The sequence below is a fragment of the Crinia signifera genome, chromosome 1 (genome assembly GCF_055691185.1).
Source record: "Crinia signifera chromosome 1, ASM5569118v1, whole genome shotgun sequence".
NCBI lineage: Eukaryota > Metazoa > Chordata > Amphibia > Anura > Myobatrachidae > Crinia > Crinia signifera.
In genome coordinates, this window is record NC_139217.1 from 382,939,705 (window position 1) to 382,954,378 (window position 14,674).

Here is a 14,674-nt window from a genome sequence, read left to right on the forward strand (position 1 = left end):
TATATTCTAGTTGTTGATATTATTCATTACCAGTTACTTATACCCCTCTCACATCGCAAATACAGGGTTGTACCTGGGATTTGGTCACGGGTCCATCCCAGGAGTGATCAGGCATTTTCGGTGTTTAGCTCTGACAGCGACCTTGCAATAAGCCATGTCTCTGACGTCATAGAGGTGGCTCGGTTGAGCAGTGGTGCATCTTCAGGGGAGGGAGACAGCACTTGGAGCTGATACTGCCTCCTCCCTATGGTGTGAACGGGACCGGGACAAATCCTGGATGTTTTCTTTTTAGCCGCAATCATTTACAAGGTAAAACCATGCTATGTAATTGATTGTCCACAAACGTCCAGCATTCAGCACTCCCAGCAATCTAGGGCACTTACATTTCCATATTGGTGGAGTTCATAAATACAGTAATCTCTTAACTCTCAGCAGGTCTCCAGCCAATGGATATGTAATACCCAAGGGCATTACGTATGGGCGGTTTGGTTGGTGATTGGTAGGCCATACAGGAGGTCAGGTGGGGCAGACGTAGATTAGAGGAAGAGGAGGGAGCCGGAAGAGGAGGAGAATTCGGGCAGCGTGCCGAGTGAGGAGCAGCAGCGTGGAGAGCCAGCAGCAGCGTCGTGCACCAGCCAGCGCGAGGAGTGAAGGGAGAGCGGAGATTGAAAGCTCTGGGCCCGGCAGCACCCGATAGCAGAACACAGTCGCAACAACTGGCGGCGGATGGCCATGGCACCCCACCTCCCAGCCACAGCAGCAAGCACCCAGCGGCTGATCAGAGGGAGCCTGATGGTGGCAAGTGAGAGTAGTATCATGCACAGGACAGAGAAAGTAATCAACAATAATTATAGAACCTGATGGTGTGCAGGTTAGAGTCTCTGGCGGCAGTACCTGCACCTTTCGGTAAGACTCCTGCCCACAGCAACAGCCAGTATAACCCCCACAGCCAGCAGTGAGTGGCGCCTCCTGCCAGCGGCAGTGACAGCCTGCACACACCAGCAGCAAATGGATGCATGTGCCGGGCAGAGGGAGAGAGAGCAGGAAGTGAGGAGTGTGCCTCATGTAAGAGGGAGAGAGAAGTGGTGCCCACCAGGTTTGCTGACAGTCCCAGCCGACGCCAGATGACAGGAGGAGTAGTCGGTACCATCCGCCAGCAGCAGCCATTGGCGCCATCAGCAGCAGTGGTACCCATGCCTGGCACCACCTAGAGAACATTTGATCATTTGTAGAGTGTTTACTGTTTTGGTAGTGGTAGCATACCCGAGCTTGGTGACCATGCTGTGATGTCCCTAGCACTGTCTTGTTATAATCCCCATGAGGCCCTTGGGGTTAGGAGTCGAGCAGCACTGTCACAAAATGTTGGGTCCGTGTCATAAATCTAAGTAACGTTATGCCTATGGTGTTTGAATTGGTTACATACTCGCATTGCATTTGTGGTAATTTTCTGTCTGTATTATATGTCCATTTGCACTTGAAGTCCTGCTCATCCCTGTGAGGAATAAAGTAATAAAGTATTATATGTCATCTTGTGGTCCGTTTCAATCTGAAGCACCTCTCTCCCCTTTGGGAAGAAGAACCCTAGCGACCCTGGCCGAGTACCACATCATTTGGCGTCACAAACAGGATCCGGGTTAAAGAGAGAGAGGCCCAAGACTGAAAGATGGAGCAGCAACAAGTGATACCACGGCAACGGTAGTGGTACCCAATGGCGATCAACCAGAACCACCCGTGAGAACAACAAATGCCCCCATAACATTGCCATATTACTTCGGGACCCTGTGGCTCCCGTCCTACAGTGGAGATGGAAGCAAAACCCCAGGAGCCACCTTTGTGGAGTTCAAAAGCAAAATAGAATTTGTGTTTAATCTGTACTTGCCCATCAAACAGCAGAAGATAGAAATTCTGATAGGGCAATTGATGGGTTCAGCCCTGAGAGAAGTGGTATTGAGGCCCGCTGAACTCAAGAAAGATGCGCATGCTGTCCACTACATTGAAAACGAAAATGCTCCCAGAACTCAAGATGAAGTTGTTTGCACGCAAACAGCGAACAGAGCCTGGGAGAAAGCCTTCGAGACTACGCATTAAGCCTGCAAGAGACTGTGAGGGCCATCAGAGCGGTGGACCAAGAGGAGATTAGGAACCCAGATGAAGCTCTGACAGTCCAGTTCATCGAGGGAGCTTCAAAGGAAAGTGTCAGGGCACAGCTACGAATGCTGAGAGTTCAGATGCCTGGGAAAACGTTTCCCGAATTAAAGGAAGCTGCGATCACCATCATGGGCAAATAGGCGGATCGGGAAGAAGTGTATCTGGAAATGGTGGGTTTCGAGAGGCCACTGGAAGCCCGAGGTGCCAGAGCCGGCAGCCTTGAAGTGAGGCGATACGACCAGGAAAAGTGCGCAGAACCCCACCGAGAACCCACTGCAGACCTTGAGGAAGCAAATGGAAGAACTCGCTGTGGGGATGGTGGAAATCCAGAGGGGAATGCAGTATGGGATGAACCGGGCGCACCCGGAAGTCTAAGAACACCGGTGGCGTTCCGAATGACCAACGCCGCCCCAAAACCGATGGGAGCTGCCTCGGTAGTATGGTAGACGGCATCCGACCAATAGGATGGGCAGGGAAGGCCAATTTGCCGGCACTGTTGGAACGCTGGACATGTGGAACGGAATTGCGACGCCCACGAACATTTACATGGCAATGCCCTGAGGAACAGGGCCGAGCCTTGGGGAGAACAGGAAGAGTAGGTCCAGGTCCTGAAGAATGGCAGGCCTGCTATGGCATAAAATGCTATATAGGTGCAGGTGAGTTACCTGTCATATTATATCGTGATCCTCCAGTCCGCATAAAGAATCGGGGAAAAGCTGTCTGGTTTCACGTAAAACGTGGATATGGGTTCATCGATTGTGATGACACAAAGCAGGACATCTTCGTCCATTACACCCCTATCCAGAAGAATAACCCAGGGAAATATTACCGAAGCCTCGGGGCTGGGAAGACCGTAGAATTTGACGTCATCGAAGGAGAAAAGGGTCTCAGGGCAGCCAACGTCACTGGTTCTGAAGGTGCTCCAATTCGAGGCAGCATATATGCAGCAGGAAGTAAGTGCTACGGGAGCTACCCACATCGCAGAATCCTTCCACCTAACTACTACCCAAAAGACCAACCCCAGCGAGATAGTATGTGTCACACCAGGGGTCTGAGTCTCAGTGGTGAAGACCTCTGGTGGGGACTTGGACCAATATAGGAATCGGGGATGCTTCAAGAGACCCTTGCACATTCACTTGCGCGACAGTGCACCCAGAGGCAGGAAAGAAGCAAGGTGAAAATACAACCAGATTTATTGATGTTTACAGATGACAGGAAGGTTGTATATGGCAGGCAGTAGAATATGCAAATACTGTAGTACAGTGGAGGACAGGTGAGATGAGATGCAGTGCCCGGCACTGATGAAGTCCTTGAAGGGGAATACACCCCGCACAGTGTAAGCAATACTTTACTGGGGCTTGCCTGTAGATGAGATGTGGAACGATGGCCAGAACATCGAATGCAGAAGGAACGATGGCTGGAACATTGAATGCACAGGCATGATGACTGGAACATCGAATGTGGAAGGAACGATGGCTGGAACATCGAATGCACAGGAATAATGACTGGAACATCAAATACACAAGAATGATGACTGGCACATCAAATGCACAGGAATGATGACTGGAACATCAAATGCTCAGGAATGGTGACTGGAACATCAAATGCACAGGAATGATGGCTGGAACATCGAATGCACAGGAATGATGGCTGGAACATCGAATGCACAGGACCTAGGCTGAGAACTGCTGAGGTGAGTCCTCGACTGAACACCGGATCACAGGAGCTAAATCTAGGTGTCAAGGAAGATTAGGGGGAGGAGCTGAGTGTAACAGGGGCCTGACATACTATATAAGGAGGGACAGAACTCATTTGGGAGCTTGCTCATTGAGAGGGAAGCTTGCAGACTAAAGTGAAGCTTGATTACTTAAGTGACTTGTGAGTTGGAAACTGAAGCAGGTGAGTTAGAATACTGAAAAGGTGAGTTTGAACACAGTCTAAATTTTCATATTCTATTTTATTGTAATATATTCATCTTCTTTCAAACCTATTGTAACCTGTTGCTCAATTTTGACATTTAATTCATTTTATCTATATTTTTTCCAACATTGTATTTAATTTTACTCATTCACTATTATTTTCTCTTATATTTGCCACACATGTATTGCACTCTGTTTCCCTCTTCACGCCTGCTCACATTTGCCTCACTTCTGACCTTCTCTGTTCCCTTCATCCTCTCACTTGTTGTTGTTTCATACTTAATTGAATTACTCAATCAACCTGATTTTACCCACTTGTCTCCTCTCTGACAGTAGTTCCTTGCCTGTTACCTTCTCTCTCACTCTGTTTTCTACCACATCCTCGCAAATCTACTACAGACGCTGTCTGTCCTCCCAAATCCCTCTGTCTGCTTTCACTAACCTACCCTCTCACCTTCGGTTTCTCATGGCTGTTAATCTCTCAACTTCACTTTCTCCAACTGCTCCTCCCCCCTCCCATCCCATACCTATCCTGACCACTCGCCCCCGCACCCCCACCCTCCCAACTTCCTGTGCACTATGGAACGCCAGATCCATCTGCAACAAACTCCCTGCCATCCATGACCTATTCATCTCTAGAGCATTCCACCTCCTTGCTATCACAGAGACCTGGCTCTTCACCTCTGATTCTGTCTCTCCAGCTGCTCTCTCCCACGGTGGCCTCTCTTTCTCACACACTCCCAGGCCTGACGGTCGCCAAGGTGGCGGTGTGGGTTTTCTCCTCTCAGCCTCATGCACCCACAGTGTCATTCACCCTGAACCCTCTCTCCTTTTCTCCTCCTTTGAGTCTCACTCTATCCGTCTATACTACCCCTACCACCTCCGTGTCGCTGCAATCTACCGCCCCCCCTGGCCCTATCTCCCAATTTCTTGACAACTTCGCCGCCTGGCTTCCACACTTCCTCTCCTCTGACCTGCCATCTGTCATTCTTGGTGACTTTAACATCCCCTTGGATAACCCTGCTGATCCTGGCACCTCCAAACTCCTCTCTCTCTGCTCCTCTCTTGGCCTATCTCAGTGGACTACCTCTCCCACCCACATCCAAGGACACTCCCTCGATCTCGTCTTCTCTCGCTCTTGTTCCCTTACTGACTACACTATCTCGGCTTTTCCTCTTTCTGACCATCACCTCATCTCCTTCTCCCTCACTGCTTCCCCCTCTCCCACCCCCCCTCCCAAGCGCATTGTCTCACGGCATAACGTCAACACACTTGATCTTGCTGCCTTCTCAAACACGCTGTGTCCTCTTCTCGCCCCAATCGCCCTCATGTCCTGCCCAAACCTCGCCGCCTCCCTCTATAATGACACCCTATCTTCGGCATTGGACTCTGCCTGCCCTCCCTCCTCTATCCCCCTTCAATGCTCCAACCCCCAGCCGTGGCACTCGCCTATCACCCGATTCCTTAAAAAGTGCTCTCGCACTGCTGAGCGCTTCTGGAAGAAATCACGCTCCCTTGCGGATTATCTCCATTTCAAATTCATTCTTTCCTCCTTCAGCTCTGCCCTTGCTCTGGCCAAGGAATCCTACTTTAAGTCCCTCATCCTTTCCCAATCATCCAATCCCCGCAGGCTCTTCGCCACCTTCAACTCCTTGCTCTCCCCCCTCCTCCAGCTCTTCCGTCCGCTGATTTTGCTACCTACTTTTCAACCGAAATCTCCTCTCTCAAGACTGCCATCACTGCTGCCATGACCTCACCCTCTCCCTCCTCCCCTCCTACATCTCCACTCCCCTCCTTCCAACCCCATTTTACCCCACCACTGCTGCTGAAGTCCACTCTATCCTTCAATCCACTTCTCCCTCCACCTGCCCGCTCGATCCTATCCCCTCCAATATTATCCGTCGTCTCAGTCCGTCAGTCTGCTCTCACCTGGCTCACCTCTTTAATCTTTCCCTATCCTCTGGGATCTTCCCTTCCTCCTTCAAACACGCTCTTGTCTCCCCAATTCTCAAAAAAACAAATCTGGACCCCAACTCTCCATCCAACTACAGGCCCATCTCCCTCCTCCCTTTTGCCTCCAAGCTCCTAGAACGTCTGACCTATAATTGTCTCCTAAGCCACCTTACTGCTAACTCCATTCTAGACCCCCTACAATCCGGGTTCCGCCCTTTACATTCCACTGAAACTGCCCTGACCAAAGTCACTAACGATCTACTATCGGCTAAATCCAAAGGCCTCTTCTCTATCCTCATCCAGCTTGATCTGTCGGCTGCCTTTGACACTGTTGACCACCCTCTCCTGCTCAACACCCTCCGCTCCTTTGGCATCACTGGCACGGTCTTCTCCTGGTTCACCTCATACCTCTCCGATCGCTCCTTCTCCGTCTCCACTCTGAGCTCCTCCTCTCCTACTACCCCACAGCCAGTCGGTGTTCCCCAAGGGTCAGTCCTTGGCCCTCTCCTCTTCTCCCTCTACACCACCTCTCTGGGCACCCTCATCAGCTCCTATGGTTTTCATTACCACCTTTATGCTGATGATACCCTAATCTATCTCTCCTCCCCCGACTTATCCCCATCACTTCTGTCCAAGGTCTCCGAATGCCTCACGGCCATCTCAGCCTGGATGACCCAACGCTTCCTGAAACTAAACATGGCTAAAACTGAACTTCTAATCTTCCATCCCCCGAACATCCCCTCTTCTCCCACTATCTCCATCAGCATTGGTGAAACCGAGATCACGTCCACCGACCAAACGCGCTGCCTCGGTGTCATCATTGACTCCTCCCTCTCTTTCACCCCCCACATTCGTGCTCTCTCACAGTCTTGCCGCTTTCACCTACGCAACATCTCACGCATCAGACCATTCCTCTCCACTCACGCGACCAAAATTCTCATTCACTCTCTTGTCATCTCCCGCCTTGACTACTGCAACATCCTTCTCTCTGGGCTACCTCTCACCCGCCTCGCACCTCTCCAATCCATTCTTAACGCTGCTGCTAGGCTCATCTTCCTCTCCCGCCGCTCTACCTCTGCCTCCCCCCTCTGTCTATCTCTTTACTGGCTCCCCATTCCTTTCCGAGTTCTCTTTAAACTCCTCACCACCACCTACAAGGCTCTCTCCTCCTCCACCGCTCCTTACCTCTCTTCACTGATCTCTATCCACACTCCCTCCAGTCCTCTTTGCTCCATCGCTGACCGCTGACTGACCTCTCACCTAATCACCTCCTCCCACTCCCGTGTCCAAGACTTCTCTCGCGCTGCCCCCCTGCACTGGAACAACCTCCCGCCACCCATCAGGCTTTCTGATTCCCTTACCTCCTTCAAGCGCTCCCTCAAAACCCACTTTTTCGACTAGCCTATCCCTCCTCCTAACCTCTTTTGATCCTCCTATCCTGCCTCCGTTCCCCTCCGTTCCTACTTATCCTATTGTTTTTCGTTCGTCCACCCACCTATTTTTAGTATGTTAACTGTTATGAGTAGGGTCCTCCTTCCTCACGTACTCACCCTACCTCTTTACCTCACCTGTGCTCCTGTCCTGTTCTTCCCTTCCTCTACTTCATCTTCAGTCTCCTCGACGATTTTGACACCTATTTCTGAACTGATGCTGATTTTAGTTCTACCAGCTATACCCTATTTATACTGTATTTTTCAACACACCCTGTACGTTACCTTGTCATTTGTTTTTTGTTTGCTATGTACGGCGCTGCGGACACTTTGCGGTGCCTTATAAACAAACGTACTACTACTATGTCATCTTGTGGTCCGTCTTCATCCAAAGCACCTCTCTCCCCTGGGAAGAGGAACCCTAGTGACCCCAGCCGGGGAACCACAGATAGACAGTCAATAGGACCACTGCATATGGTCGAATTGCAATAGCTCAAAATGGTCAAAAACTGAATAGGTAAAGGGTTTAACTTTGTTTATGGTCGACAGGTAAAAAATGACAGGTTCAAAAGGTCTAGGTCAGGCATGTCCAACCTGCGGCCCTCCAGCTGTTGTGAAACTACACATCCCAGCATGCCTTGCCATAGTATTGCTATTAGGGAATGATAAAACTATTGCAAGGCATGCTGGGATGTGTAGTTTCACAACAGCTGGAGGTTGGACATGCCTGGTCTAGGTCGACACATTTTTTTGCCAACTTTTTGCTCCGTTTACCATCAATGTGGACTACAATTTGGAATAGTAACCTGTTGACTTTTTGCATATGGACTGCATGGGGTCAAACTATTGAATCCTATTTTCTGTGGATCATTATAGCACAGCCTCTAAGTATTAAACATCTAAAACTGGCAAATAGTGCCCTTTCTGGTTCTAGGCAGCTTTACATGATATTTGGCTACCTGCTGCTTCATGATTGCATAATTCACAAGGTTATAGACATTACAAATCAAGTCACAATTCCTTCCTGTCCTGACCTTAGCACAGAAACCTACCATTAAATTAGTACAACATAAAAGCTTTTTATTGGCCATGCTGTTTGATGTTCTGTAGTCACAGGCACTTACAGTAAGACACTGCGCTCTTGATGTTGATTACAGCTCTACCTTATACTTATGCTGCATATTTCATCTCTGACAATGTGCTGGGTGGGTACTGTAGCCCCCACCCTTAGGAGAAGCTACACCTGAAAGAGACCTGGGAGGAACTGAGCGCTTTACACTGTACATTCTTCTACACAGCAGCTGTTAGGTAACGCAGCATCGCCCACTTACAGTACAATGAACTGGTTAAAAAGAAAGAACAGCAGCATTTGTCTGTGTGTAGTATGTATCCTGTCACATGATCATGGTAATAGGATCCCTCAGACAGTCCCTAGAATCCCTCCTTAGGTCTGTGTGTGTGACTGCAGTTGCTGAGAAACGTCTGTAGGGTTCCCCTTTGCCTCATCCTACAATATCTGTTCCCTCTCCAATCCGTAACAACAACCAAAAATAAAAGGCATCTCCCGAAGCTCAGCCAGTCCCTCTCAGGATCTGAGTATATTAACAACCTGCTATATCCAGGGGATTCCTGGGCTGCTGTCACTCCCCACCACTCTCATATCCAGCTGAACTCAGCAAGGGGAATGGATTTTTGGACACTTTCATTGAGGATCCTTCTGCTCCCGTCAGTGTTGGTGCTGTGTTCTGATCTCTTTCATTCTGGTGAGTGCAAGAGGGTGGAGAGGGTGAAGCTGACCGGCAGCCTCCAGTCCTGTCATTGGTGCATTAGTATTTGGGGGAGCAAGGAAGGAGGCTCTGTGGGGATTGCAGGCTGCCTATGGAGTAATTTAGGATATAAGGTTATTTAAGTTACGGTGTGTTTGTGCACTATTTCAGGCACAATGATTGGTGTGCTGCTGTGGAGGTGGATTTGGACAGTGTTCTGAAAAACTCAGGTGTTTTTGTTTGCAATGTATAACTGCCTCAAGATACAAACTAGGGACAATGAACAAAACCAATGACTTTCTAGTATGCAAGTACATGAATAGCCAATATATTAGTTGTGTTTCCTTACAAAATCTGGATGTCGTCATTGTGAGGCATTATAAGGGAGGGTAATGAGGAAATCTCAAAAGATAATACAAGACAAGCGTGCAGCGTGTAAAAAAATAACTATTATTATTATTTATTTGTTAACAGTTTTGTATAGCGCACACATATTCCGCAGCGCTTTACAGAGTATAGTTGAACACTCACATCAGTCCCTGCCTCAGTGGATCTTACAATCTATATTCCCTACCACATGTATACGCACACACAGACATTCTAGGGTTAATTTGTTGGGAGCCAATTAGCCTACCAGTATATTTTTGGATTGTGGGAGAAAACCAGAGTACCCGGAGGAAACCCACGCAAGTACGGGGAGAATATATAAACTCCACACAGTTAGGGCCATGGTGGGAATAGACCCCATGATCTCAGCGCTGTTATGCAGTAATTTATCACCCGTACTGCCCCAATATACAGTATAAATAGCTGGATATAGGAACAGGCCAACAGGTTACTTGAAGATCCTCCAGCTCTGAATATGAGGTGTCAGGAAACAAAACTGCAAAGCAGCCTGTATCTCTGCATCTCTTGTGGAACTAGATGTCCCAGCAAGCACACAGCAGCATTATATCTCACCTAAGCCTGCTGTAGTATGCGTCCCCCATACAGAACCTGCCAGTAACTTTTTTATTTTATTACAATCCACCAATATAGACACAATGGGCTTATACATTGTATTTGTATATTATTGTTTAATGGGTCATCTGAGGATCACTGTGGATGACAATGTTGTGTATTTGTCGTTCTGTGCCTCCTTAGGCACTCAGGTGTGTAATGACATCTAGCTGTGGCATGCACAGCTCAGTATCAGCAATACACAGATAAATACCAGGGTGCTGTGCATCTGCAGAACAGTGCTAAGCAGGAGTAATGACCCACTTACAGCGTGACACCAGATGAAAGATGCACAGTTCATTGGTCATACATCCTTATGGTCACTGTATTTACAAAGAACAGCAATAATGAAGATACAGCCCTGTCATTATTTCCATGTGTCAGTAGTTGTATCAGTGATGTCGTGTAGTGTATCTGGCAGCAACAGATCTGATTGACCCTTTAAGTGTCTCCGATTATCTGCGTGTTCTTCTCACTGTAGCAACATTATGGGGGTGGGATGGGGATACATTTGTCAGGTTTCCCCTGCACGTGTCGAGGAGATCCCCATGATGCTGCGTCTGATGCTATACAGTAATAAATCAGATTGGAGGAGATAACAAGGCAGGTCCCTTGGTGGCAGCGCAGGAAATATTGTCATTAACCTTTGCAATACCAGAATCCAATTAAACCTTTTATTTTTTTGTACAGTCTCAACAAAAAATATTCTGGAGAGCAGCTCTCTGTTGTTACACTGAGTGGAGCCATGATTGCCAGCTGTTTATGTATTGCACTTTCTGAGTCCTAGGGGGATCTAGAGCTAAGTTTGTTGTAATTACTTTGCAGTAACGTGTTGGCGCAATGTGTCCGTCTGGGACGCGTTCTAATGCCGCTTCATTCATCCCCTGTCAATGACGTACGCCAGCGGCGCAGCGTAAAGGGAGAGTGAGAATACGCGCAAGCAATGGTGCAAGCATTGAGTCACTGTCTGTCTAGCCATGTGCATCACTGCCGGCAGCAGGATCATAGGAGAAGAAACATGTATTGTAACATTAGGCTGTGAATAAAGAACATGATACAATGTAATGACAAAGAGGACAGAAAGATGTCAGTAACTGGGGACCTCGGGGAAGCGTGTGGGAGACACTTGTTGGCAGCCAGCCTTTTGTGTAACCTACATTCTGCATTGTGGTTCGATGAATGATTACTGTACAGTAGTGACAGGTGAGGGTCCGGGATTATGGGGGTTCCACTGCATATGTTCCTTTAGACGTTGGTCCAGCACCACATGAATCTGCCTTTTGTTCATTTTTGACCTATTATGTAACAATTCCTGGCTTTTTATAAATGAATGACGCATTCGATATGCTAAAATGAATGCTATTATTTGCTTTCCTTGGTGATTGGTCTGTGTGGGATTAATCAGACATGGGGATACAGTACAGTATGTTCTCTATATTATTATTACTACAGGATGTCTTTTGTTTTGTATATATAACATGGCTTGATAGGTTCCCAGCTTGGGACATTTGTGGTGTCTGAAGACCCATCCCCATTCTGGTGCCTCGGTTTCCTTTAGGGCTCACCTGTACAAAGATGTCTGATACATGAACACGGTTACAGTATACTGGGGTCGACAAGGTCTAGGTGGACAGTCACAATGTCGACAGTGACTAGGTTGACTCCTGAAAATGGTCGACATACCATAGGTCGACATTGACAGAAGGTTGGCACAAGCTCAATGTCGACATGGACATGGTAGACACCTACAAGGTTGACACAAGTTTTTCACGGTTTTTGTGTCTATGTCGACATGGGCACTGTATAAGTGTACCAGTGTACCGCGTGCCCTCGTATGGTTCACTGCACTCGCCATGCTTCGGACACAGTGCCGAGCATATTATATTCTCAGTAAAGTATAGTAAAGTATAATATCGCATAGTAAAGTATGAACCAAGTCGGTCTACACAAAAAAACGTGAAAATCTTGTGTTGACCTTGTGATTGCAGAGCCTCTCCATGTCAACATTAAACTTGTGTCAACCTACAGGATGAATGAACCTATGGTATGTTGACCAATTTCAGGTGTCTACTAGTGGTTGACCTGGTGACTGTCGAACTTGACATTGTTGACCCAGGAATCGCATCCCCATGAACACTGGGCACCTAAAGAGACAATAGTTTGTTGTTAAAGAAAATCCCTCAGAAACAATGTTTTCCCATTATAAAGTATACAACTCGCAAATGTAATAGGGTGCGATTTTTGGTAAATGTTACCAAAAATCGCAAAAAAAATAGACCAGGTTCTGACAGGCGAATTTGACAGAACCATGCACAGATCATTGAGATCTGTGCATGGTTCTGTTAATAAAAATGTGTAAAAGTGTTTTTATAAAAAAAAAACGGCGTGGGGTCCCCCCTCCTAAGCATAACCAGCCCCGGGCTCATTGAGCCGGACCTGGTTCCAAAAATACGGGGGGACAAAAAGCATAGGGGTCCCCCGTATTTCTGAAACCAGCCCCGGACTCTTGGACCGGTCCTGGTTCCAAAAATACGGGGGACAAAAAATCTGGGGGTCCCCCGTATTTTGAAACCAGCACCGGGCTCCAACAGCCCGCGGTGTCATGCCACAGCCGGGGGACACTTTTTATACAAGGTCCCCCGGCCAAAACATGAGCACCGTGGCTGGTCAGCCTTGGACGGGGTACCTGGAGGAGTGGGGACCCCCCCAATAAAGGGGTCCCCCCCCCCCCAGGCTTCACCCGTCCAGGGCTGAAGCCCGGGGCTGTCACCGGCGTCCGTGGCCAGTGGACGCCGGCCTGATAGGGTTAAATCCATCATACATATCATTACATTGCTTTTTACCGGCGAACTACAAGTGCCAGCAGACCTCCCCCGCATGCTGGGACTTGGAGAACCACAAGTCCCAGCATGCAGGGCATTAATGGGCCCGCTGGGACTTGTAGTCCACCTGTAAAAAGAATGTTTATAAAAAACACACACACAGAGAAGTACAAGTTTATTACACACACACACACCTCAATTTTACACCAGCATACTTACCATTCCTGGATCCAGCGCTGGTCTGGCTGCTTCACAGCCGGCTCCCCCCGCACTGACAGGCAGCGGGGAGAACCGGCTTTCTCCGTTGCCTGTCACCGGCTTTCTCCGTAGCTTCTGTAGCGCTGTCCCAGTGCTACAGAGGCTGAGAGCGTGATTGGCTGAGCTACAGTATGCGTCTCCATGGAGACGCATAGCTCAGTCCTGATTGGCTGAGCTATGCGTCTCCATGGAGACGCATACTGTAGCTCAGCCAATCGCGCTCTCAGCCTCTGTAGCACTCGGACAGAGCTACAGAAGCTACGGAGAAAGCCGGTGGACAGGCAACGGAGAAAGCCGGTTCTCCCCGCTGCCTGTCAGTGCGGGGGGAGCCGGCTGTGAAGCAGCCAGACCAGCGCTGGATCCAGGAATGGTAAGTATGCTGGTGTAAAATTGAGGTGTGTGTGTGTGTAATAAACTTGTACTTCTCTGTGTGTGTGTTTTTTATAAACATTCTTTTTACAGGTGGACTACAAGTCCCAGCGGGCCCATTAATGCCCTGCATGCTGGGACTTGTGGTTCTCCAAGTCCCAGCATGCGGGGGAGGTCTGCTGGCACTTGTAGTTCGCCGGTAAAAAGCAATGTAATGATATGTATGATGGATTTAACCCTATCAGGCCGGCGTCCACTGGCCACGGACGCCGGTGACAGCCCCGGGCTTCAGCCCTGGACGGGTGAAGCCTGGGGGGGGGGACCCCTTTATTGGGGGGGTCCCCACTCCTCCAGGTACCCCGTCCAAGGCTGACCAGCCACGGTGCTCATGTTTTGGCCGGGGGACCTTGTATAAAAAGTGTCCCCCGGCTGTGGCATGACACCGCGGGCTGTTGGAGCCCGGTGCTGGTTTCAAAATACGGGGGACCCCCAGATTTTTTGTCCCCCGTATTTTTGGAACCAGGACCGGTCCAAGAGTCCGGGGCTGGTTTCAGAAATACGGGGGACCCCTATGCTTTTTGTTCCCCCGTATTTTTGGAACCAGGTCCGGCTCAATGAGCCCGGGGCTGGTTATGCTTAGGAGGGGGGACCCCACGCCGTTTTTTTTTTAACTTTTTTTTTTTTGCACAAAAGCGCATTTATAAAAATGCGCACATTTTCATGACTGAAAATGCGCACATTTTCATGACTAAAAATCGCGGCAAATCGCATTTTTTTGCCGCTAATTCGCATCTCATTACATATGCGAATTCGCGGCAAAAAATTCGATTTTTAAAGGTGCGATTTGGTGCGATTTTTTTTTAGTCTAAAAATCGCACCCTATTACATTTCGCCCAAGGTCTGTTGTCTCCCTGATATTTGTAAAAAAAAACACGTTATCTTTGGTAATGAGCCTGAAATTGGGCAGATTTCTTGTTATTTTGTTTTTAAAAATGTAATTAGCAATAGGG

The 14,674-nt window shown here is 48.5% G+C and overlaps 1 protein-coding gene across 1 annotated transcript in view; it reads left to right on the forward strand.

The window, feature by feature from the left end:
* The first annotated feature begins 8,933 nt into the window (after window positions 1–8,933).
* KREMEN1 (kringle containing transmembrane protein 1) overlaps window positions 8,934–14,674 on the forward strand; it is a 156,046-nt gene continuing 150,305 nt past the window's right edge. Inside the window, exon 1 of the mRNA XM_083151487.1 lies at window positions 8,934–9,213. Coding sequence (XP_083007613.1) covers window positions 9,135–9,213 — 79 coding nt within the window. The 5' untranslated portion in view covers window positions 8,934–9,134. The remainder of the gene's footprint in view (window positions 9,214–14,674) is intronic.